Here is a 25572-nt window from a genome sequence, read left to right on the forward strand (position 1 = left end):
GAAGTGGATTTGACAGCCTCCCATCACATAGTCTAGGAAGGAATATTCTGTTTCTACCTGCAGATGAAACAAGGATTATGGCTGGGGTGATGAGGGCTGGAGTCATGCAGCTCAGCAATCAAAGCCTGGGTCACATGGAGCAGTGTCTTACCTGGCAAGTCTTGACAAAGATAATTCCAGAGTTTTTGTAACTTTTCTTTTTCTGCTGCTTCTCAGGGTGGATGCATTCAAACTCAGCCTGATGAGGGGAGAAAAATTAGAAAACTCCCAGAGCATCAGCCAAGGATTTGAGCTGTCCTCTTTGTCCTCTCTCCTTGGGGCTACAACCATCTAGGCCCACCTCAACACCTTTGAACAAGCTAGTGCTCACCGGGACTGCTTGCAGTTGGGCCAAGCTGGTGTGGAAGGTGCCAATGAGATCATGTGACCCATCACTGTCATAGTCTGAGCATCGTACCTGAGGGGAAGGTGTAGGTGTGTGTGTATAAAGGAGGTAAACGGTGGGATTATTTTCCTCCCAGGCTCTCCTCAACTCCTCAGTCCACTCAGAAGGCAAGCTCCTCACCTGGATAGGCACGCTAGGATCACCACCACAGAAATGCTGAAGGGAGACTGAGAAGCGCTTCCATATAGGGTTCAGGTTATTCTTGATTACCTGAAGGTAGAGGGCAAGACCTCCAATGAGCTCTGGCCTGCCTGGCTTGGCCCAGTCCTTGAGGAGCTGCCACCTTTCCCACCTGTAGTCTCTTCCTCCCTATGTTCCAAACCTCTCTAGTTACAATCTATAGGAGACTCTCTCCTACCCCTACCCCATCCAATCCCAGGTCTCATACCTCAGATCTGTATACCAGGTGCCATTTCCCATCACCCTGACGAAAGAACTCTAAGAATGGATCCGATTTTCCCAGGAAGTCCTGCCAATGCCACAGAGACTCCAATTATAAGACTGGAAGAAACCACCACCATGCCAGCCCACTGTCCCCAACCCTGTCTCTCACACACTATTTCTTCTCCCCTTAATTCTCAGATCTGCAGACACACCTTCTTGTCTAGGTTTCTGGCCTCTACCTCCATGGTTACCACACGGTTGTCCTTCAGCTCCTGAGCTGAAACCTAGGTAGGAGAGACTGTATTATCTCATGAAGTCTTTACTGATGTAAACCCCTCCCCCCATCCTTGCTGGGTTCTTCCTTACTGTTATGGTCCCCTGCCCAGCAGGTTTTCCAGGTTTCAACATCAAAGGTAGAGTCAGTATCTGGCTGGACACAATCTGGAACAAAACAAAGGAAGTAGGTTTCAAGTTCTCAGGCAAGGTTAGGTCCTGCTTTCTCTACTCACACCCACCTCCAAGCAGGCTAGGCTGTCTAATAGGGCCCTTATAGAACCTGTACCTGAAGGGTACTAATCTAATCCTTGGCTCTACATACCTGTCCTAGGGAACACTCAGCCCCCCCAAGGAAGTCATCATCTCCCAGTTCTGGTGTCTTGTTGTCTATGTCATAGATTCCAAAACGTAGTTTCTGGACTGTCTCAAAATGGTACTCAAGCTGCAGAGTCTTGGAGAACTCAGGGTTTGAAGAGTTCCGTACTCGCTCAGTTCGGCCAAGCTGTGGTAAGAGACCAATAAGCGCTGTAGTCAGACACCTGACACCCAAAAACAGTCTTAGCCTTCCACCCCAGCCTCCATGATTCATCTCACCTCAGCCCAGTTGCCCCCTCCCACATCCTGTAAAAGGACACAGAGTGGGTCAGACTTGGAGCCAATGTCCTTGTCAATGAGATGGTCACAGGAAATGGACAGCTGAACCAAGGTCACACAGTGGGCCATCTGGAAGAAAATGAGCTAGGTCAGGCACCAGGGATCCTTCACCACTCTCCCCTGATTGTAGCTCCCTGTTTGGAAAAGCCATTAGGCTTCCCCTGGGCAGGGCTTAGCTTGCATCCACTCCCACGACACCCAAGGAAGAGAAGACCCTATATATAGCCTTCATAATCCTCAATTCCCTGGGTGAGCTCAATGGCATGGTAGTTACAACCCCAGCCCAAACGGGTATAAGGGGAAGATGGTGAAAAGGAGTATTAGTTTCTATCTACAACTCTGAACCCAGTGCTGCCCAGACCCAGACTCCAGCCTTAATCTTTACAGAGAACTATCTGACTCAGAGAATCTCACTCTGACACCTGACCCAGGTCAGACCCTAATCTAAATTGCAATCCCAACTTTGCTCTAAATGCAGACACAATCCAGATACTACTCCTTCAAAAAGGTCTCTTCTTCCAGTGATTTCCCACTAACCCTCGAGCCCTGGATCTTGAGAGTCCCACTGATTTTCCTAACCCCTAATCAGCTGCTAACCCCTCATCAGCTGCTCATGTCCAACTCCTCACTATTTCCTTTGCTGCTACCCAGTTCAACCCATCATCATTTCTCACCTTGCTTATAGCATTAGCTTCTTTAACTGGTCTCCTTTATCCCCACTCTCATTCCCCCATTTTCACCCCAGGATTTCTCTGGTTGCTGTTCATGAGACAGCAACCAGAGTAATCCTGTTAAAACAGAAGTCAGACCTCTGCCTGAACCCTCCAACGATTTCATATTGCTCTCAGGAAAAAATCTAAACTGTACCATCGCCTACAAGGTCCTGAAAGATCTAGATCTCTCTAACCTGACTTAACGTCTTCTTTTTTGCTCACTCCATTCGAGCCACCTTGCTTGCCATTCCTCAAATAAGACAACCTTGTTTCAACACCAAAGCCTCTACAATGCCTGGAATGTTCTTCCTTCACAGTATGTACATGGCTTGTCTCTATGTCTCTCTCTGTCTGTCTGGCGAGCACACGCGCCCTACAGTGAAAATCTCTCCAAAAAAAAAAAAAACAAAAACTTCTATGTATGAAGGAAAAAGTTCTCCTTTTCCAGCCACTCTAAAACTTCAACCTTACTGCCACTGACCTAACAGCCTTTTCCTGCATTCTCTCTTTAGCATTTATCAATACCTAACATATTACATATATTTTATTTATATATAATTTGCCTTCCCCCTAGAATATGAATTCCAAGAGGGAAGAAATAGTTACCATTTATCATTCATTGCTCTATCCCAAGCACCTAAACAATAAATACATGCTGAATGAAATCCATAAGGCCATCTCCAGCCCCTGCTACCAGTCCTGCCAAGTACAACTGGTCTCTTGTTTCCACAATCAAGCAGGACCCAGCATCTCCAATTCTCCCATTTCTTTTGCTGGAAACATCTTGCATGGACCAACATGGTGACTCCCATGTAGTCTCTCCTACAACCACAACAATTGCCTCAGATCCCTTATTATCCTTGTTTCCCCTGGCCCATGAAGATTGTATCAGAAGTGCACACAAGGTCAGATCTCTCACTGGGCTGCACTCAGAATTCCAGGTTTCCTTGTGCTTACCCCCAGGATGCCTCTAGCCTCAGCTTCCCCTCTTCCAGAATGGCCCTCAGTCATCAATCACTCCACTCCTTCAGGCTATAACACCCCATCTTAATCTGTCATAGTGTTGCTCAGGAATGCTGTTATCAACCAAAGCTGGAATGATTTAAAGTCAACTTGCTTCATGTACTTCCCCTTCATACCTCCCCAGACTCTGCTCGAATGCACCCAATTATGAAAAACCCATCATTCTTCCATTCACTCATTCGTCAGAAAATCAAGCTCTACAATATCCTACCCAAAACGATTCTGTCTGTGGAACTGTATCTTGTACCCATTAGTCTTACTTCTTCCTCAGTCTAGAACTCCACAGAAAACCCTTATTCCATCTCACTATGAGAACCCACCTGACACCTGGAAGCAGGAAACAGTTCCAGCTAAATCTGAAAACAAAACACAACAGCTCCCATCTGCCTCTAGAATGTGGCCTGAAGATTTCTGACAATATTAACCAATGTCTTATTGGTTCCCCAAAGATAAAGCCAGAGCAGAAGACATACCACAGCTACCCCCCAAATCACAATCTGAACAATCTGCTTGTCACTTCACAAACATTCTGAGGCAGGGTTTGTACAGCACAGAGATAAATGAAAAAGAATGCTCATCTCATCTCACCGTTGCTGAGAACAGTGAAAAAACCTGAAGCAGCTTAAAGGTCTATTAATCAATCAGGTGATGACTAAATTAATTATGGTACAGTCAAACAATGGAGTGCTGAGTGAACAGCTGAAAAACAAGGCAGAACTATACAGGAAGTGGTGTCAATAGGAAGAGCCAGCAGAGCAGACAGGATATGGCTAGTAGCTGTAGGCCTCGAGGGGTATTCGGGTAGGCCTAAGGCAAGAAAGAATAAAGGACACTCCATGGTTTATGAGTTAGTCATAATCACCAAACTCTGCGGTCCCAGTAAGAGTCCTAACATCTAGCAGCACTGCCATCAGGACAGGCTTTAAACTAATCCCAGCGGGCGGGCACACTAAACCAGAATATGCCATGACTTAGTAAGTCTAACTACTACCAACTATGAAATATATACCCACAGGTCTTATAATTAGCTAGAAATGTGCATTGTGAACATACCTTTGGACAAACCCTGCAGATAAAAATGAGAACTTCGATGGGAAATCAGTCAAGAACTCATACTATAAAAGATAAGTTGAATTATTTTCCCATCCTCAATTCTCTCCTCCCTCCCAATTTTCCTCTACCCAACTGAAGATTAAGTCTGAGATTCCAGATAATCTGACAGCCAAGTCACCAGTTACTAAGGATCACCAGTTTGCATCACTCATGAAAAACACTGGATCCTTGCACCTGGATGTCATGACAACTCATCCCGCATTTCTCCTGTAGGAGTTGCTAAACCAGCTGACAACCAAGTCAACTACTGAGCTTCTTTTCATTACCAAGTAGATATAGTATCACTGTTAAAGAAACAAGGTACACAAAGTGTCTCCATCACTGCCAATTGAGATGATACTAAGAAAATCAGCCTCTCTGGATGAGGACTACTCTACTTGGGCAGCCAGGATTTGAAGGAAATACTCCGATCTAAGCCACTGGTAAGTAACACTTTTTTTTTTTTTTTTTTGCCAGAGTGCATGTGTGCTCACTGGAGAGAGAGAAAAACTAAAACACCTCCCAGTGGGGGATGGTCACACCACAATCCCTTCTCCTCCATTTTTTCCTCCTTTAGGGATTTTGGGCATGTATACACATGCATGCCTGGCATGTTTCTCGAGTTGCTGAGTCTTCAGGACTTGAACTGCATGGTTCACTATGTGGAATCATCACCTTAATCACCACACCACTGGCTGGCCCAACTAACACTTACACACGCTGAACTGTTCCTGAAAAATTAGATGTCTTCTTTGTAAGTGAAGATTATACAGCACAATTTTGAAGAATTACACAGTGGTGCAGGCTAGACACATTCTTTTTGTGTGTAATGTACTGAGAGACAAATTAATCCTGGTGAAAGAATTTTTCATGTCTTGTTTCTATTTGACAACTTAGTGTTCTCTGGGCTTATATCACCTTTTTCTGATTCCTTACTCTTTTATTTATTCATTCATTTTATTTTAATTTGATCAGAGCGAGATACACACTCTCTCTCTCTCTCACACACACACACACAGAGAAAGAGAGAGAGAGAAAGTGAGAAAGCAAGCCACCAGGTCCAGAGCTCAACTGTGGTTGGCCATGTGGGAGTGTCCAGCACCTTAACCACCACACCACCTACTGGTCCCCTCCTTACTCTTTTTTTCTGGGTCCCAGAAATCCCACTGCAGATACATTACCAGAATCAGAAATGAGGAAGATGAAAATATTAACTACTAAATGAGAGCTCTGAGTAAGAGTGGGATTCCTCTGAAGAGAACCCAGGGTGCCCAACTTAATGCCTCTTTGAGAGTCCTGTTAGATTTAGGGCTTTTTAAAATACTCTGTTACTTACGAGCCTTTGCATCCTAATTCCTGATTGTATGATGCTAAACTCTTGGATCTAACATGTGAATTCACATACTCTGAGAAAGAGGTCTAAGACTCTTCCATTATGTCCCCAAACTGGAACCAATTCCTGAATAGTCCTTATACTGGTCTCACAGAGTCCACCTTTCCAAAGCTCCTTAACAAGTCCCTGCTGGCTTTCTGGAGATCATGCTATTCTAAACAGAGCACTGCAATTTGCCTCCAAACAGTTGAACCCAACATGGACTAGAGTCACTCCCATACCTGAATACTTAAAACAGACCTCTAATTCACATGCTCCTGGTTCTTGCTATGGCTGGCTAACTGAAATAGTTAAGGAAACAGCTCACACTGAAGCCAACACTGCTTTATACCACACTGACTTTGAAAAATCAGTCAACAAGCTAACTGGATTACTATAAAGATCCGTTTGTGTTGATGTCTCTGATGCTGAGAAAGGGGTAAGAATTAACACAAAACATTATACAGCCCACAATAAAACCAATGCCCTTGGAACCAAACTGTGCCATACCCTAGTAAGTGAAACTACAACCAAGACCAAATATACATTCAAGGGTCCTATAACTCAACTACAGAAACGTGCATTGTGAGCACACCCTTTGACAAACCTGGCAAATAAAAATGAGAACTTCAATGGAAAATTAGTCAAGGAATCATACTACAAAAGACAAGTTAAATATTTTCCATACTCAGTTTTCTACTCTGTCCTCCCAGTTTTACTTTGCATATCTAAATAGCCTTTGGGAAAGAAAAGTAAGTCACCATCCCCTTTGTTACCCAGACATCAGAGCAGTCAATGGGTAAAGCAAGAAGTTGGCTGCTACCCTCAATAATATCTTTCTGAGTATACTCTTCTATGATATTCAGAAACACGGTTGAATTACAGTGACTACTACACAAAGGAAAATGGTGGGAATATGGATTTATCTCTCAGCTTTTATCTAGATACACTTGACAGTGCAGTAGGGGTTGCTATTTTTGTGGGGGAGTGCAGGGACTATAATACTCTAAACTTATTTATGGTATCTGCAGTTACAGCATCACAGGCTCCTACCAGGGTGTATTTGGCTAGCTTGATCTAAGTTTTTCTTTTCCTTGAGATTAAACAGACACTGTTCTGTAGAGAATGTGTTTCCTGAATCTTGGCACTCAGGTATTTGTCTAGAATGAATAGATGCATTCCAAAAGATGAATGGGAAAGGATTACGAGCACTTATGCTTTTAGTATTAACTGCTAATGGATTAAATTATTTCATCAGTATATAACATTTTCTGGAGCAGAAGTTTATGCACATTCCACATCCATTGCAAACTTTTGAGGAAAGTTCTATTTTTTAAAAGTTTTGAGAGATTTTCACTATAGGGCACGTGCTTGCCAGAGAAACAGAAAATGAGAAATCACCTGTTGGAGGAATGGCCACGCCTCAATTCTTTCTCTTCTATTCTCATCTCAGGATTTCGCATGTATATTTTTGTTTTACTAGAGATTTTTTTTTTTTAAGAGGTTTTTGGAGAGACTTTTGCTATAAGGGTACATGTGCTTGCCAGAGAGAAAGTGAGAAATCACCCTCCAGAGGGAATGACCATGCAGCAATCTCTTTTTCCTCCATTCTCCTCTCAGGATTTTGGGTGCACATGTACACGCACGTTGCTTGAGTTTAAGCCACAGATCTGGGACTTGTGAAAGTAAGAATTTTAGTAGCATTACTTTTCTTTTTAAAAAATGTTTTAAAGAGTTATTTTATTTAACCTTATTTGTTTATTTATTTTAACCTGATTGGAGGTAGGGGAAGAGAAAGTGAGAAAGCAAGCTGCCAGGTTTGGGACTCAAACTGCGGTCAGCCATGTGGGAGTCCAACACCCTTAACCACCACAGCACTTGCAAGCCTTAGTAGTATTACTTTTCTAAGTAGATTAGATTTTGTTCTGTTTGAAGAAATTATGTGCTTTTGGGAACCAGTAGTTAGCGTAATGGCTATGTCGCTGGACTCCCATGTAGTCGACTGCGGTTCGCGTCCGGACCCAGTGGCTTAAAACTCACGCCAGGCGCTTGTGCGTGCGTGCCCAAGATCCCGAGAGGAGAATGGAGGAGAAGGGGTTGCGGTGTGACCATCCCCCCTGGGGGGTGATTTCTCGCTTTCTGTCTCTATGTCTCTGTCTGTCTGGCGAGCGCACGTGCCCTATAGCGAAAAACCTCTCAAAAAAAAAATAATAAAAAGAAATTATGTGCTTTTGTAAATGAGTCTTGCTATTTATTTAAATGAGACAAAACAGAAATAAACATACATAAAATTTATGAGACTAAAATCTTCCTACAATAAAGAGTGCAACCTGGGTCAGGGGGTCCAGCTGATGGTGTAATGGTTATGTTGGTGGACTCCCACATAGTCGACTGCAGTTCAAGTCCTGGAACCAGCAGCTTAAAACACGCTGGGTGCGTGTGACTGCATCCCCAAAATCCCGAGGAGACTGGAGAAGAGATTGCAGCGTGGCCATCCCTGCCAGGGGGTGATTTCTCACTTTCTATCTGTCTCTCTGGTGAGCACATGTGCTCCGTAGCAAAAATCTTTATTAAAAAAAAAGTGTATAACCTGGGCTGGTCCCACAGTGCAGTGCAGTGGTTAAGTCCTGTAGGGAACCAGATTCCACATGGCTAATCATGGTTCAAATCCCTGTCCTGACAGTTTGAAAAACGCACGGAGTGCATGTGTGTACATGTCCCAGATCCTGAAAGGATGGAGAAATAAAAGGAAAAAGGACTGCAGCATGACCATGCCCCATTGGCAGTTATTTTGTCTCTCGAGAGTACAAGTATCCTCTAGCAATCAAAAAGAGAACAAAACCTGTGTGTGGTCCAGGTTGACTGAGCATCTAAAAGAAACCAGAAACCAGATTGTTAAAAGTATGTCATGGCGGGGACCAGCAGGTAGCATGGTGGTTAAGGTGCTGGACACTCCCACATGGCCAAGCACAGTTTGAGTCCCGGGTCTGGCGGCTTGCTTTCTCACTCTTTCTCTCCTGGTCAAATTAAATGAATGAATAAATAAAATTAAATAATTATTAAAAAAAAAAAAACTATATTATGGCTTGGGGCTGGTAGGTGGTGTGGTGGTTAAGGCACTAGACTCCCACATGGCTGACCACGGTTTGAGTCCTGAATGTGGCAACCTGCTTTCTCACTTTCTCTCTCTCTGATCAAATTAAAAAGTAATAAATACAATTAAATAAATAATTCCTTTTAAAAAAAGTATATTATGGCTTGGGATCAGGAGATGGCATAATGGTTACATCACTGGATTACCACATGGTCAACCGCCATTCAAGTCCCAGAGTAGGAGGTTTGAAATTCACACTGGACCCATGGGCACAAAATCCCAATTAGAGAATGGAAGAGAAGGGACTGTGGTATGGTGATTTTTTGCTGTTTCTTTCTGGTGAGTTCACATGCCCTATAGCACAGACCTCTTTAAAAAAATGGGACCAGCAGTTAGTGTAATGGCTATGTTGCTAGACTCCCACGCAGTTAACCACGGTTCGAGTCCCAGACCTGGTGGCTTAAACTCACTCTGGGTACATGTGCGTGCATGTCCAAGATCCCCAGAGGAGAATGGAGAAGGGATTGCAGCGTAGCCATCTCCCCCAGGGGGCGATTTGTCACTTTCTGTCTGTCTCTGTCTTTCTGGCAAGCGAATGCGCCCTATAGCAAAAACCACTCCAAAAAAAGAAAAGGAAAAAAAAAGTATTTCCCCTTTTGGGCGGAACTGCCGTTTTTCAGTAATTCACCCGAATGACAAACACAAAGGGAAATAGGAGAGACACTCAATATATGTTTTCTCTGGGTCTTTTAGAAATATGGAGTGGTTCTTTTGGCAACATACATGCAAATCTACAAGAAAAGAAATACTAGAGACATCAAAGGAATGGGTACTGTATAAAAAGGAATGCCCCACAAGTGTTATAACTGCAAAACTGGAACAGTCTACAATGTTACCCAGCATGCTGTTGGCATTGTGGTAAACAAACAAGGTCAAGATTCTTACCAAGAGAATTACTCAGCATATTGAGCATATTAACCATTCTAAGAGCAGAGATAACATCCTAAAACGTGTGAATAACCAGAAAAAGAAAGAAGCCAGAGAAAGGCACCTGGGCTCAACTGAAGCACCAGCCTGTTACACTCAGAGAAGCACACTTTGTGAGAACCAACCTAAAGAAGCCTGAGTTTCTAGAACCTATTCCCTATGAATTCATGGCATAATAGATGTTAAAAATAACCAAACTCTGGACTATTTAAAAAAAAAGAGTATACCATACATGTCTAGCTGGCAACATACCAGTTGAAGTACTGGAAGTCATACTGCCAACTCTGCACTTTAAATCCCAGGTCAGGCTGCTTGATAATAACACTGAGTGCACGTGCGCCTAAAATCCCGAGAATAGAGGAGAAGGGATTGTGGCGTAGTCATCTCCACTGGGGAGTGATTTTTCACTTTCCCTTTCTCTGCATCTGATGGAACACATGTGCCCCTATGGCAAAAAAAAAAAAAAAAAAAAAAAAAACCCTACAGGCACATACATAGCCTATTCCTTATTTTAGCTTTGGTTTTTACTATATCTATAATTAAGGTCTGTATACAAAGTGACATTAAAAAAAATCCAAGGGTTGATGGAACCACAAATTCTGTAAATTTTACAACTTTAAAGAGAGAAAATAATGTTTATAATCTAATGAGTATTTATGCTGAGCCTTAACTGCTATCTTAAGAAAAGTGAGTTGTAATAGAAAACCGGGCTTGTGCAAATTATTTACCTGAAATTGTTCTTATATAGATGTTTGGTGAAACTGGTTTTTAAAATGTTACAAGATGGGGCCGCAGATGGGTTGTGGTTAAGGCACTGGACTCCCACATGGCCGACCATGGTCTGAGTCCTGAACCCAGAGGCTTGAAACTCAGGTCAGGTGCGTGTGTATGCATGCCCAGAATCCTGAGGAAAATAAAGAAGGGAATGTGTGGTGTGGCCATCCCCCTAGGGGGTGATTTCTCACTTTCACGCTCCCTGTCTCTCTGGCCAGTGCACTTGCCCTATAGTAAAAATCTCTCTTAAGGACCAGCAGATGGCATATGGTCATGTCACTGGACTCCAACGTAGTCAACTGTGGTTTGAGTCCTGGACCTGGTAGCTTTAATCTCACACCAGGCGCGTGTGCATGCATGCCCAAGATGCTGAGAGAATGGAGAAGGGATGTGGTGTGACCATCCCCTTTCCCCTGGGGTGATTTTTCACATTCTGTCTCTGTTCCTCTCTGTCTGTCTGGTGAATGCACGCACCCTACAGCAAATATCTTTCTCAAAATAATAATAATAATAATAATAATAATAATAAAGTTACGAGGCCAGCAGGTAGCATGGTAGTTAGGGTGCTGGACTCCCACATGGTCAACCATGGTTCGAGTCCTGGACCTGGCAGCTTGCTTTCTCACTCTTCTCTCTCTCTGGTCAATTTAAAGAATAATAAATAAAATTAATGATTCTTTAAAAAGTTACAAGAACATGTCTCATTTTTTTTTCTTTTTTGTAAAGTGGAGAGTATGTAGGAGGTGGAAGGGAGGGGATTTGAAAATTAAAATATTAATGGTTATGCACCCACTAATATGTTATGTCCTCTGTATATACCCTCAGGTCTTCAAAAAGTTCATAGAAAATGCATATTATGAAAAGACTATACAGGGATTGCAAGAAACTGTTTATGGGGCTAGCAGATGATGTATCAGTTATGTCACTGGACTTCCACATGGAGGACTATGGTTCAAGTCTCAGACCCAGTGGCTTGAAATTCAAACTGGGCACATGTGCATGTGTGCCCAGGATCCCAGGAGGAGAAGGGACTATGGCATGGCCATCCAACTGGGGCAAGGGGTGGGGTATGGGGGGAGATTTCTCAAGTACATGTACCCGAAAACAAAAACCTTTTAAAAAAAGTTTACACCAAAATAAACTTGTATTTTTTTTTGGAGGTTTTTGCTATAGGGTGTGTGTGCTCCCCAGAAAGCAAGAAATCACCCCCAGGGGGTATGGCCATGCTGCAATCTCTTCTCCTCCATTCTCCTCTCCGGATCTTGGGCACGCACGCAGACATGCCCAAAGTGAGTTTTAAGCCACTGGGTCCAGGATTCAAACTGCAGTCAACTACATGGGAGTCCAGCAACACAGCCGTTACACCAACTGCTGGTCCCAACTTGTACTTTTTAAAAAAGGTGGTTTGTTTTTTTGCCATAAGGTAACATGTACTTGCTAGAGAGAGACAGAGAAGGGGAAATGAGAAATCATTCCCCAGGAGGGATGGTCATGCCACAATCCTCTCTCTTTTTCCTCTTGGGATGTTCGCACACATTAGTGCTTGCTCAAATTTTCAAGGTGTTTGGTCTGGGACTTAAACCATGGTCGGACATGTGGGAATCCAGCACCTCAGCCACTAGCTGGCCCTAAACTTGTACTTTAATTTTTCCATGTACTTTTTGAAGTCCTCTCATATAACTTCTGTGCTTACGAATGCACTTTTGCTATTCATACTGCCAAGGAAAGACTAACAGCTCTGTTTAAAAAAAAAAACCAAAAACTGTATTATATTCATATTGTATTTTAAAAATGAAGCTGTAGTAGCCAGCAGGTAGAATAGTAGTTAGGGCACTGGACTCACATAGCTGACCACAGTTCAAGTTCTGGATTTGGCAGCTTGGTTTTCTCTCTCTCTGATGAGTGTGTATGCCCTATAACAAATTTAAAAATAACAATAATACAGGGGTCAGCAGGTGGCATAGTGGTTAAAGGCATTGGACTCCCACATGCCAGACTGCAGTTTGAGTCCTAGACCTGGTGGCTTGCTTTTTCACTTTCCTTTTCTCTCACTCTGTCCCTCTCTGCTTAAGTTTAAAAATACAAAAATAGGGACCAGCAGGTAGTGTAATGGCTATGTCGCTGGACTCCCATGTAGTCGACCACAGTTCTAGTCCCGAACTCGGCAGCTTAAACTCACTCAGGGTGCGTGTGCGTGTGTGACCATCCCCCTGGGGGGTGATTTCTCAAATAAATCTTTAAAAAAACCCAGTATGACTCAATTTTATATTTCAATTTTATGTGTATATAGAATAGATTGAATACACACATTAAGTACACATAGAAAATGGAGATACACTGGGACCAGCAGTTGGCATAATGGCTATGTCGCTCGACTCCCATGTAGTTGACTGCGGTTCAAGTCTCGGACCCGGTGGCTTAAACTCACGTCGCGCATGTGTGTGTGTGCCCAAGATCCCGAGAGGAGAATGGAGAAGGGATTGTGGAATGGCCATCCCCCCCCGGGGGGTGATTTCTCACTTTCTGTCTCTGTCTTTCTGGCAAGCACAAGCGCCCTATAGCAAAAACCTCCCCCCTCCCAAAAAATAGTAGATACACTAAATAAATGGGATTTTAGATATCTCACGGAGATAAGAATTTTATGTATTCTATACACTTTTCTATTGCTTCAGCATTTTAAGCTATTTATGATTATTTTAGGGTTTTGCCATACAGCATATGCCCTTGCCTGAGAGAGACAATGAGAGGGAAAGTGAGAAATCACCCTCCTGGTATTTGGGGCATACATGCATGCACACCTGGCATGAGTTTCAAGCTGCATGGTCTGAGACTCAAACTGCGATCAGCTATGTGCAAGTCCTGTGCCCCAACCATCATGCCTCCTGCTGGCCTCTATTTTGTATTTTTTTAAAAAGGCCTCATTAGCTTCTTTCCCCAATCCACACCTCAAGTCCTCTTGACTACTTATTCTAAGCCCAAAGCCTCTACTTACAGTTCAATAACACCTACCTAACTTTGGATTTTACTGTCTTCTTTCTGGTTTCTTCTCCCCTAACACTGCTCCACCTAATTATACTTTTATTTTAGAATTATTATTTAATTTTTATTCTTTCATGTATTGTAATTTGACCAGAGAAGAGAGAAAGAAAGCAAGCCACCTGGTCGGGGACTTGAACTGTAGTTAGCCATGTGGGAGTGTCCAGTGCCCCAATCACCATGCTACTTGCTGCCCCCCCCCCACCTAATTATCCTTATTGCCAACTACCAGAGTCTCTACCCTCATTAAAAGCCCTGCAGAGCTACCTAGGTCCTTAAGATCAGAGCCAAACTCCCCAACAGAACCTCCTTGCTATGCAATCTGGGTGTATAGCAACACAGAATTTGGTGTATGAACTAGTTATATAAATAAGAATTCAGCACACTATTAACTCTTTATACCTTATTCAACTTCCAAAGCTCTTCCCATTATGCCACCTCCATACCCCTCTGTTTACTCACACTCAACTAGTCATTAAGTGTTATTTCTGGTTTGTCAGACACACACATGCTGATAACTCTGACTTTCCTGCCTCGCAAATGTCTTGTCATCCAAGGTTCTGGTATGACGTTATTTCTTTATTCCTTGCCTACTCTCTACAGGTAGGATTTCATTCTTTCTCCTCTGGATGGCTGCAATAGTTTCCTCACCAATTTTTCTGTAACCACACACATATTTCAGAGCTTATTAACCAAAGAGAAACCAGATCATGCCATTTCTCTGCTTAAAATTCTGGAAAAGTTTTGGGGGGCCAGAAGATGGTGTGTCAAATTACGTTGCTGGATTCCCACAGGGCAAACAGTGGTTTGAGGCCCGAAACTCATGCTGGGCGGAAGCCAGCAGGTGGCGTGGTGGGTATAGGCGGTAGATTCCCACATGGCCAACTACACTTCAAATCACAAAACTGGTGGCTTGCGTTCTCACTTTCCCTTTTTCTGTCTCTCTCTAGTCAAATTAAAAATAACAAATGGTATTAAATAAATAAAAAAAAACCCTCATGCCGGGCGCATATGCATGGGTGTACAAGATCACAGAAAGATAATGGAGTAGGGATTGTGAAGCAGCTATTGGGGGGGGGGGTAATTTCTCACTTTTCTTCTCATTCTGTCTCTCTGGTGAGTGCATGTGCCCTAAGGCAAAACCCTCTTAAAAAAAAAAAACAAAAACAAAACCCTTGGAACAGCTAAAACACTAACAATAAAACTCGAAGTTCTTATTACAGTCCACAAGATCCTATAAGACCTGACCCTTGCACTACTAATCACCTAGCTACCAAAGTATGCTCTAGCCAGGCTAGCTTTTATGACCCACATATACATATCAATCTCATTCCCTACCTTGGGGTCTCAGCAATACCTCTCTCCATACACTCTATGTAAGAGTAGGAACCCTCCCTGTTGTCTCTATCTCCAGTACCTACCAAATAGTAGGCACCCAGTAAATGTTTAGTGACTGACCAAACACTGAAACTGCTACACCAGAATTTTAACTTTTGTCTTTCTACTCCTGTAAACTATGGGCTCCTTGGAACTAGGACTATGAGTTATCTCTATATTCACAGTACTAGTGCTTAGTATATATTTGGTACTCATAGTCATTTATTGAACAAATGGTGAGTGTGCTTTTGCTCAACTCACGGGCCTTTTTCATTTGAACTAATGTCCAACAGTAAATCTTCCCTATTGTTGGCTGAGCTTTAACATTTAAAAGACTACTACAGTTCAATATTAAATGGTGATCAGCTTGAAAATGGGCAAAAAATTTGACCAGATATTTCATAAAGGAAAATATACGAAACAGGAACAAGTAAGCGAAGTGATCCTCAGGATTAATCATCAGGGAAATGCAAAATAAAAACACAATGAGATACTGTTACACACCCACCACACAGGCTAAAAGTAAAAAGACCCAGGGTTTCAAATGTTGGCTAGGATGTGGAACTCTTATATGTTAGTAAAAACATCAAATGAGCCACTTAAGAAAATAGTCTGACATTTCAGAAAACCAAACATATACCTAGCCCAAGAGCAATTCTACTCCTGTTTTTCTCCAAAATGAAAACATTTTATCAATGAAGATTTGTACAAGAATGCTCTTCGAAGCTTCATTCACAATAGCCAAAAACCTGATGCATTCCATGTGTCCATCAATATGAGAAGGGATAAATTATGTTTATAGAATAGAAAACCATCCAGCAGAGCCAGCAGGTGGCATACTGGACTCCTATATGGCCAATCATAGCTCTAGTTAAGCAGCTTGAAAATCACGCCAGGCAAGTGTACATGCATGCCCAAAATCCCAAGAGGAGAATGGAGAAGGGACTGTGGTTTAGCCATCCCCTTTGGGAGATGATTTCTCACTTCCCTTCTCACCGTCTCTCTGGTGAGCACACGTGCTCCGTGGCAAAAATATTAAAAAACAAATAAACAAAACAAAAAAACAAACAACTATCCAGCAACAAAAGGAAAACTATTACTATCTGTAACATAGGTGAACCTGAAGGATAAAGTGCATAGATTCCACTTAGGATTTGAAACAGGTAACTTATTTTTTAGTTTGCTACAGGGTGCATATCCTCACCAGAGAGACACAGAGAGGTTAAAAGAGAGAAAGTATCCCCTGTTGGGGGGAAAACTACTGTATAACCCTTTCCCCTCCACTCTCCTCTCAGGATTTTAGACACCCATGCCTGGCATGTTTTTCAAACCACTGGGTCCAAGACTTGAATCGCACAGTTGGCCATGTGGGGTCCAGCTGCCTTAACTACTCTACCTGGCTGGTCATGGAAAAGCTAATTTTTTCATCATAAATGAAAACAGTGGTTATCCTTACCTCTTCACCAGGGAAAGAGCTCAACTAAGAAAAGGCTAATAAGATTCTAGGTGGGAATAGGAAACCTCTTCATCAAGACAGAAACATAGGTCACCTGATAGTACACTTCAAGTATATACATCTGATTGTAAATTTGACCAAACTAAACAATTAATAAACAATTCATTTCATGCTGAAATGTTTAGAGGTAGGGGAAGTCAGTGGCGTAGTTGTGAAGGCAGCTGGATGCCACGTGGCCAACAGTGCATTTTGAGTCCCAGACTTGGAAGGCTGAAAAAAAAACACTAGTGTGTGCATGTATGGCCAAGATCTCATAAGGAGAAATGTAAGAGAGGGATTGTGATGTAGCCATCCTGCGTGTTTGTGTGGGGTGCCTTCTCACTTTCCCTCTGCTGAGCCACATACCTGCTAGAAAATTTAGACAGGATAGAAATGTTTAGGTGTAAAGTGTACTAATGCCTAAAACCTGTTTGAAATGCACCAAAAAGAAAATGAATTGTTGAACAGAAGGATATGTGATAAAACAAAAATAAAGAAAATTTTAATTACAGAATCTAAATTGTGAACATATGGGTGTAGTCATATGTTGAAAAAAAAATTTTTTTTTGAGACTTTTTGCTATAGATAGCATGTGAGCTCACCAGAGAGACAGAGAAAGACAGAAAGTGAGAAATCACCCCCCGGGGTGATGGCCATGCAGTAATCCCTTCTCCTTCATTTTCCTCTTGGGATCTTAAGCACACACACCCAGTGTGAGTTTAAGCCACTTGAACCGTGGTCGACCACATGGGAGTCCAGGGACATAGCCATTACACTAACTCCTGGTCCCATGAAAGTAAGTTTTCATCATAAAATACTCCAAAAAATTTCGAATAGCTGGGCCAGTCAACGATGTAGTGGTTAAGGCAGCTAGATTCCACATGGCTGACTACACAGTTCCAGTCTCAAGTCCAAGGGTATGAAAAACAGGCTGGGTGTGTGTGCACGACCACAACCCCAAAAGAATGAAGGGATTTCAGCATGGTCATCCCTCTGGAGAATGTCGTCTCACTGTCCCTCTCTCTGTCTCTCAGGCCAGCACATGTATCCTAAGGCAAAACTAAAAAATTTGAATGGCCAAACTACATGTCTTTCTGATTAAGACTTGTGAACTACTAGGTTACTGGAAAAGTCATGACACTATTTTTGCATAGGAAAACACATCATGACTTTTCTGACAACTTAATATAAAAGCAGTGATTATCTGTGGGGGTGAGACTACAGGCAACAACCACTGGAGTTAATGTCTTCTCACTACATAACTGTTCAGAGTCCCACAGAGGGTTCTGCTTTGGCAGATATATGCAGCAAGCAGGCAAACAGCTTCCTTCTGCACCACGTTTCAATTTCCAGTGGACTACATACAGCATTGTTACCTAGTCAATACCATTACATAATTTATCCTCGCAACTGCTCTTATTTCCTTTCTCAGCTTCTAAATTTTCAACTTTTTTTTTTTAAGGTTGACATAGGACATGTGTATTTGCCAGCAAGAGATAGCAAAAGCAAAAGTGAGAAATTAACTCTATGGGCGGGTGTGGGGAGAAATAGCCAAGCTGCAGTCCTCCCACCTTCAGCCAGGCCCTGATAAATGGATATGCATGTGCCTACCATACTTAAAGGCCTCCAGACTTGAACTGGGAATATTCCCATGTGTGAACTGCCTTGCAAAGCATCAGTTTACCACAGTGCCATCATCTGGCCTGCTATTTTCTGAGTCCAGGTTCAAAAGTCAACCATATTGTTATGGGCACACCTGAGACTCAGTAGCATATAGGGATGGACTACTAAGGTGATTTTACAAAAATGGCCTGGCTTCCATTCTGAGAGGTCAGAGTTCCTTGTGCAACCACACCCCCGCACACACACAAATTTGCCTTTTTATCACTGGAATCAGCAGCTGTTTGTAAATCAGTCTTTATCATCTCATTTTTATCCTTTGAATCACATTCCCTGTACATTTCTGTATAATCCATGCTATTATTAATCCCTTCCGAAAACTAATGTCCTCCTCTAAAATCTATCTTTAAGTCTACCCCTGCCAAGAAATCTTCTGTGATTAAGATTTCTGATTGGACTGCCCTAGTAGTGTAGCAGTTAAGACTGTGCATATGGATCCAGACCTCAAACGGCTGAATGCAGTCTGAATTGTAGCCCTGGTGGCCTGAAAAACGTGCTGGGCCCATGCACGTATGTGCTGACAGGATGGAGAAATAGAAGAAAAAGGAGAGTACATGACCACGCCCACTGAGGGGTGCTTTCTCTGGTGAACACACATGCCCTCTACAGGGCAATTAAACTTCTAGGCCAGCCTGGGATGCAGTAGTTAAGGTGGCTGGATTCTATATGGCTAACTGCTCAGTATTAATCTCAGATGTAGGGGCTTGAGAAACATACCAGGCATATGTTCAGGTGTATTCAAAATCCCAAAAGGAGAAATGGAGAAGGGGCTGCAGTGTGATCATCCCCATTGGGGGTGTTTTATCACTCTCCCTCTCTCTGGCAATTACACACACACTTGCACTCTGGCAAATAATTAAAAAGAAAAAAAAAAAGGAAGAAGAGGAGGGGGACCAGCAGTTGGCGTAATGGCTATGTCGCTGAACTCCCACGTAGTCGACCGCGGTTCGCGTCCCGGACCCGGTGGCTTAAAACTCATGCTGGGCTCGTGTGCGTGCGTGCCCAAGATCCGGAGAGGAGAATGGAGGAGAAGGGATTGTGGCATGACTATCCTCCCTGGGGGGTGATTTCTCGTTTTCTGTCTCTGTCTCTCTCTGTCTGTCTGGCAAGCGCACTTGCCCTATAGTGAAAAACCTCTAAAAAATAAAAAAAAAAAGAGGAGAAAAAAAAACAAACAAAACATCTGATTCAAGTCACTCTTTTGTCCTATATCTATTGGACTTAATACTGAAATACTTAAACTAGACTCATCAGACTCATTTACTTTACAAAGAATACCATTCTGATCAATCTCATGGGATTTTAAGCCTTTGTGTAGGATTTTTTTAAGAGAGATTTTGCTATAGTTTGTGTGCACTCTCCAGAGACAGAGACAGAAAGTGAGACATCACCCTCTGGGGAAGATGGTCACACCACAATCCCTTCTCCATTCTCTTCTCAGGATCTTGGGCACACAAGCACATGCACCTCGTCTGAGTTTTAAGCCACTAGGTCCAGGACTCAAACCTCAGTAGACTACGCAGTCTAGTGACATAATCATTACACCATCTGCTGGTCTCTAGAGTCTTACAAAGTCCTTTTATTAAACATCACATTTAAGTGAGTTAATAGAGAAGTCAGAATTTTTATCAGTTGCTTTGTTGTTAGAGAGGTCTGGCAAATTCTCACCAGATCTTTGTGTACTCTCTTCTGTCAACCAGCATATCTTGCAAGGATGTTTGTAACAGTCTAACTGGTCTTTTAAGTTCCACTCCCAGTCCCCTCCTATTTGTCCTCTATATTTAAGCCAAATACCTTCAACCCCAACCTAACAAAATCCAGTTTATCATAAACCTATCAAAAGGTGTAACTTTCTTATTTATTCACTATATACTTCTCAAACTATAAACAGTAAGCAAGTGGAGCACCGTATCTGCCAGTCATTCCAGCGACTGGCACTTAGCATGTGTTCTATAAACATTTGCTGAATCAATGAATGCTAGGAAAGGAGTGATAACCTAAGAATCCTCCCTGTTGCTGAAGCCTTTAAGGAAAAAGGGAGCTTTCTAGGAACACCCAGCTCAAAAGACTAGCTTATCTGTGCTGTGCCCCTGGCCTTATCCTTTCCATTTGTAGTCAGAAACTACAAATGAAAACAGCTGTTTATAACGCTAACCTTTTCTGCTTTGCTTCCTACCACTTGGGAGCCCCATTCTCTTCCATTTCCCTTTCTATTAACAGTTTGCTTTCCTGTTGGCTCCCACTACAAACCTCAATGATTTCCACACTCAGTATCCTAAGCAGTGGAATAACACTGTCCTTTAAAGCAGCAGTATTCATTCTCATTTTTGTAACTTAAGATGCACAAAATGTCAGAAATAAAAAGGGATGGGGTTGTCATCTAATCCAAGTCCCTCAATTAAAGCACAAAGGGAAGATCTGGTTTGGCTAAGGCTACACACGTGATATAATTAAGTGAAATGAGGACTATAATTCAAATACCCTGACTGGGCCTAGCCTAGAACTTTGAGCTGTAGTTATATACTTCTCTCCTGGAAGAACCTTTTTATTCAGTTGCAGTCTGCAGTAGCAATAAGAGTATAGGTTCCATAGCAAAGTGACCAGGCTCCAATATTAGCTAAGTCTTGTCTAGCTAAATACAACCCCATACCTTATTAATAACCTATTTATGTAACCTGGGCAAAATACTTAATCTCACCAAGACTGAGATTCCTCAGATGTCATTAGCATTACTTTTTTTTTTTTTAAGAGGTTTTTGCTATAGGGCACACGTGTGTGCTCGCTGGAAAGACAGGGAGAGACAGAAAGCAAGAAATCACCCCCCAGGGGGGATGGCCACGCCGCAATCCCTTCTCCCATTCTCTTCTCGGGATCTTGGGCACACACGCACATAAGCCTGGCATGTTTAAGCCACCAGGCCCGGGACTTGAACCGCAGTCGACTACATGGGAGTCCAGTGACATAGCCATTACGCTAACTGCTGGTCCCCAGAATTATCTATTTCTGAAGATGAATGTAAATAAAATAAGCAAATGTTTACTAGAGCCTAGAATTATTATTGCCATGTGTTTGCTATTATTAGTCTTCAAAACTAGCTCATGTGTGTCTCTCCTTCCATGCCCTCTCCAGCACTCAACAATTTATTCCATACTACTATTCAATCCACACCACACAAATGTAGTCTGTCAATCTTTCTCCATCTCCATCAATTAAATGACAAGCTTTTGAATAAACACTGCTTTAGAGCCTCATGTTACAAAGAACCAACCTGAGAACAGGAGAAACTAAATACCTGAGGAAAGTTTGTAGCAGTGTGGAGGAAGGCCTATATGGCTTGAAAGAGCCAACTGTTTGGGAATTTTATAAATAGGTTGTCTTGGTTAAGTTTAAAACTACAGAAAGTGGGGCAAAGGCTAAGTCAGGGATTCCTTCCACCTACGGGCCAGTTCACTAGCAGTTACTGATAGGGAATCCCACTGTGCTAATAGGGAATAACTTGCCCTTTGTTTTCTTTGGCACTCCCTCTTCTGCTCTGGGAAGTTCTAACTCTGCTCTTCATAAACCCAAGAAAAAAAAATTTTTTTTGGAGAGGTTTTTGCTATAGGGCACGTGCGCTCGCCAGACAGAGAGAGAGAGACAGAAAGTAAGAAATCACCTCCCAGGGGGGATGGCCACACCACAATCCCTTCTCCTCCATTCTCCTCTTGGGATCTTGGGCACGCACGCACATGTGCCCGGCGTGAGTTTTAAGCCACCGGGTCCGGAACTCGAACCGCGGTTGACTACATAGGAGTCCAGCGACATAGCCATTATGCTAATTGCTGGTCCTGAATTTTTTTTTTTTTTTAATTGTTGCCATAGTGTAAATGCACATGCCAGAGAGGGAGGGAAAATGAGAAATCACTCCCAAAGGAAGTGCAATCCCTTCTCCATTCTCCTCTTGGGATTTTGGGCAAGTATGAACATGTGCACCTGGTGTTTTTTTCAGGCCACGGGTCTGGGACTCAGACCGTGGAGTCGGTCATGTGAGATCCAGCACCTTAACCACCATGCATCTGCTGGCCCAAGAAGAGAGCTTTTCTCCCGGGTCCAGCTGGACCCAATTCAGTGCCTTATGGGCTGAAATTAATTCATCAGTCCTTCAAGCTCAGCAACTATACTGTCCTCTTACACTCCCCAAAGTCTGACCAGACTTCTGGTGCAATTCTCATTTCCCTTTACCATAGGTAAGGACACAAATACAGAGAGGCTGCAACGAGGGAGAATAAAGGATCGAAGTGTCTGGGTGACAGGATCTAGTCATGCTCTTAACTCCTGCTTCCTACCTTGACATACTCGGGTCAGCTTACAGATGCTGGATCAGTCTTGAAAGTCAATCAGGAAATCCTCCATAGGCGCCCAATGGAGGGACCACCACCTATCGAAACGCCCCAAAAGATTCAAGACAAATTATACCCCCCCCCACCACCACTCTTCTTCCTTTCCTTCTCAGCCTCCTCAAGGAACCGGACAAAAAAGGCAGACTAGTTTTCTTAACCCTGCTTCTCCCTCTAACTTAGATTCTCCAAATTTTAGCAACCCCAAGAACACTCCTCATAGGTCACAAACTAAAAATGCAAATCCTTACTATAAAAACCAGAGTCTTTATTCATATATATATGATTAAAGGCTACTAAAACTGTGTTCATAAACTAATACTGTAAACAATAAATTTGGCTTAGAGCCACATACTAAGAAGTCTACTAGGCAGCTATTTGGCAATACTGCGAAGCTTAAAATGTGCATGTGCGCACAAAAAGTGAAAAGTTGAAAATGTGGTAAAGGAAACAGCTACAAGGTTTCCCATCCTGCTGTACTAGGTGACAGTCAAAAAAACGTGGATGCTTCTGAACCAATTCCAATATCCCCAAAGATTTATGCAAAGCTGAACAAATCTAACCTGTGCCCAACTCTTAAAAACAAACAAACAAACAAAAAAAAAACAAACCTAGCTCAGGGCCACATGGCTGACCATGGTTTAAGTCCCAGACCTGGCAGCTTGCTTTCTCACACAGACACTCTCTTTCTGTCCCTCTATGGTCAAATTAAAATAAAGTTAAATAATTATTCAAAAGATAAAAACAACCTAGCTTGAGGACAGAATTGGACATAGGAGAAAGAAGCAAACCAAGGAGTAACACATGGCCTTCAAGCAGGATAGATTTGTATTGGTGTGAGAATTTTTCTTAGCCCAGAGATTCTGAACATGCTTACAACACAAAACCTCCCCCTGTCTACTTCAAAGTTAGTTCAGACCATACTGTTTAATATTAGCTTAACTGTGGAGGCCAAGAAGTCTTACCAACAGGTAATGCCATCTGCCTCTTCACATTATATTAAAAAGGTATTGGATTAGAGTAGGAGCCCCATCCCTAGCAGCACCAGGATCTATGACAGAAAATTAGAACAGTGTTCTCCTCCTTTCCCCCAACAGTAAGGGAGAGCTAAGAGATGGGCTTTACCTCTTTGGTCAGGCAGGTGCCTATGATTGAAAAATTCATTCACCCCTTACCATCAGTTAGACCTTGGGCAAGTTAATTTGCTTTTTTGCCTGGATTTCCCGGTGTAAAGCAGGAATAATAATGCCAACTTTATTTATTTTTTTGGAGAGGTTTTTGCTATAGGGCACGTGCGCTCGCCAGACAGGCTGACAAAGACGGAGAGACAGAAAGCGAGAAATCACCCCCTAAGGGGGATGGCCACGCCACAATCCTTTCTCCTCTTGGGATCTCGGGCACGCACGCACACGTGCCCGGCATGAGTTTAAGTCACCGGGTCCAGGACTCGAACCGCGGTCAACTACGTGGGAGTCCAGCGACATAGCCATTACGCTAACTGCTGGTCCCAAGCAGGAATAATAATGCCAACTTTACAAGGTTACTGTGAGATTGAGGCCAACCACAGGAAGTGGTCAACCTACTGGGTTAAGTGTCCTGTGCATGTTAACTGTTCCTCCTTTCAGTGCTAAGTGCACCTTTGGGTTCTTTTAAAATATCATTAATTCCTTGTTGGTCCATGGAACACCCAGGGGGACTATCTCTAGTCTATCTACTTCAGAGGACCTATCCCACAGTATAGGGACAGCTCCCAAAAAAGAAATGAAGATCCTTCCCCTTTGAAGTTTCCAAGCTAGTGTATGTGGCTTCTATTACACTAGAAAATGCAGTAGAGAAGTAGCCTAACCAAAATTTTGAGTCTGGTCTCTTCAGTTTAAGGTCCAAAATTGCTATAGATGTCAAGAAACAGGATGGATAGGTTCATAGCATCACAGAATCTTAAAACTAGATATGAAATTATCTAGTTAATCCCATTTTATAGGAAAAAAAAAAAAAGACACTGGAGCCAGCGGAAGGAAATGACTTGTCCTGGGATCACAGAACCCCTGTGAATGTCATTTCTATATTCACCCATTCTAGCAGCATGTTAGTATGAAATACAACTACAGCTAGGCTGTATAGTCATGTGAAATTTTTAGTTAATCCCATTTTAAAGGAAAAAAAAAAAAAAGACACTGGAGCCAGCGGAAGGAAATGACTTGTCCTGGGATCACAGAACCCCTGTGAATGTCATTTCTATATTCACCCATTCTAGCAGCATGTTAGTATGAAATACAACTACAGCTAGGCTGTATAGTCATGTGAAACTGTCTTAAAAGCTTGAAAGCAACATATATTTTACAATGCCAATCTGTCAATCCAATGGTCTTAAAAACAAAGCAGTATCTACTTCAGTGATAGTTACATTACTCCTTCCATTTAGCCAGATCATAGCAGAGCGACTGTTGGTCCCACATACCATGCCACAGAATAGTTAGTTTTAAAGGTTGTGCCATCCTCCCACTTCCATTGCAATCCAGAGTGTGAAGGAATGTGGTGAACGGTGGCATTAACTCACTTGCAAGTGGAACAAAGGAAAAATGAGGAAATTAGCATCACCAGCTTTTAAAGACTCTTTAAGTAGCTTAATTACTTTCTTCAATCTTTCTCACTTTACAATGACTAACAAGTGATTTGCGGTAGCACATGTGGTTGTTACGATTTGAAATGAAGCACAATTGCATGTGACAAGCCTAATCAAGAGGGCTAAGTGAACCATCACTGCCAATTAAGAGGCTGATGCTACAGAGATGGG

At 42.6% G+C, this 25572-nt stretch overlaps 1 protein-coding gene and 1 pseudogene across 1 annotated transcript in view; one reads left to right on the forward strand and one right to left on the reverse strand.

Moving 5' to 3' along the window:
- Nucleotides 1–25572, reverse strand: part of CPNE1 (copine 1) — a gene marked incomplete in the record, with an annotated part of 48813 nt that overhangs the window by 6542 nt on the left and 16699 nt on the right. The window contains 9 exon segments of the mRNA XM_027770162.1: nucleotides 7–57; nucleotides 152–238; nucleotides 371–457; nucleotides 566–655; nucleotides 834–914; nucleotides 1042–1113; nucleotides 1196–1270; nucleotides 1428–1607; nucleotides 1700–1828. Of these exon segments, the coding sequence (XP_027625963.1) occupies nucleotides 7–57; nucleotides 152–238; nucleotides 371–457; nucleotides 566–655; nucleotides 834–914; nucleotides 1042–1113; nucleotides 1196–1270; nucleotides 1428–1607; nucleotides 1700–1828 (852 nt within the window).
- On the forward strand, nucleotides 4262–7294 carry LOC114007016 (DDB1- and CUL4-associated factor 16-like; annotated as a pseudogene).

Source organism: Tupaia chinensis, unplaced genomic scaffold (genome assembly GCF_000334495.1).
Source record: "Tupaia chinensis unplaced genomic scaffold, TupChi_1.0 Scaffold000115_1, whole genome shotgun sequence".
NCBI lineage: Eukaryota > Metazoa > Chordata > Mammalia > Scandentia > Tupaiidae > Tupaia > Tupaia belangeri.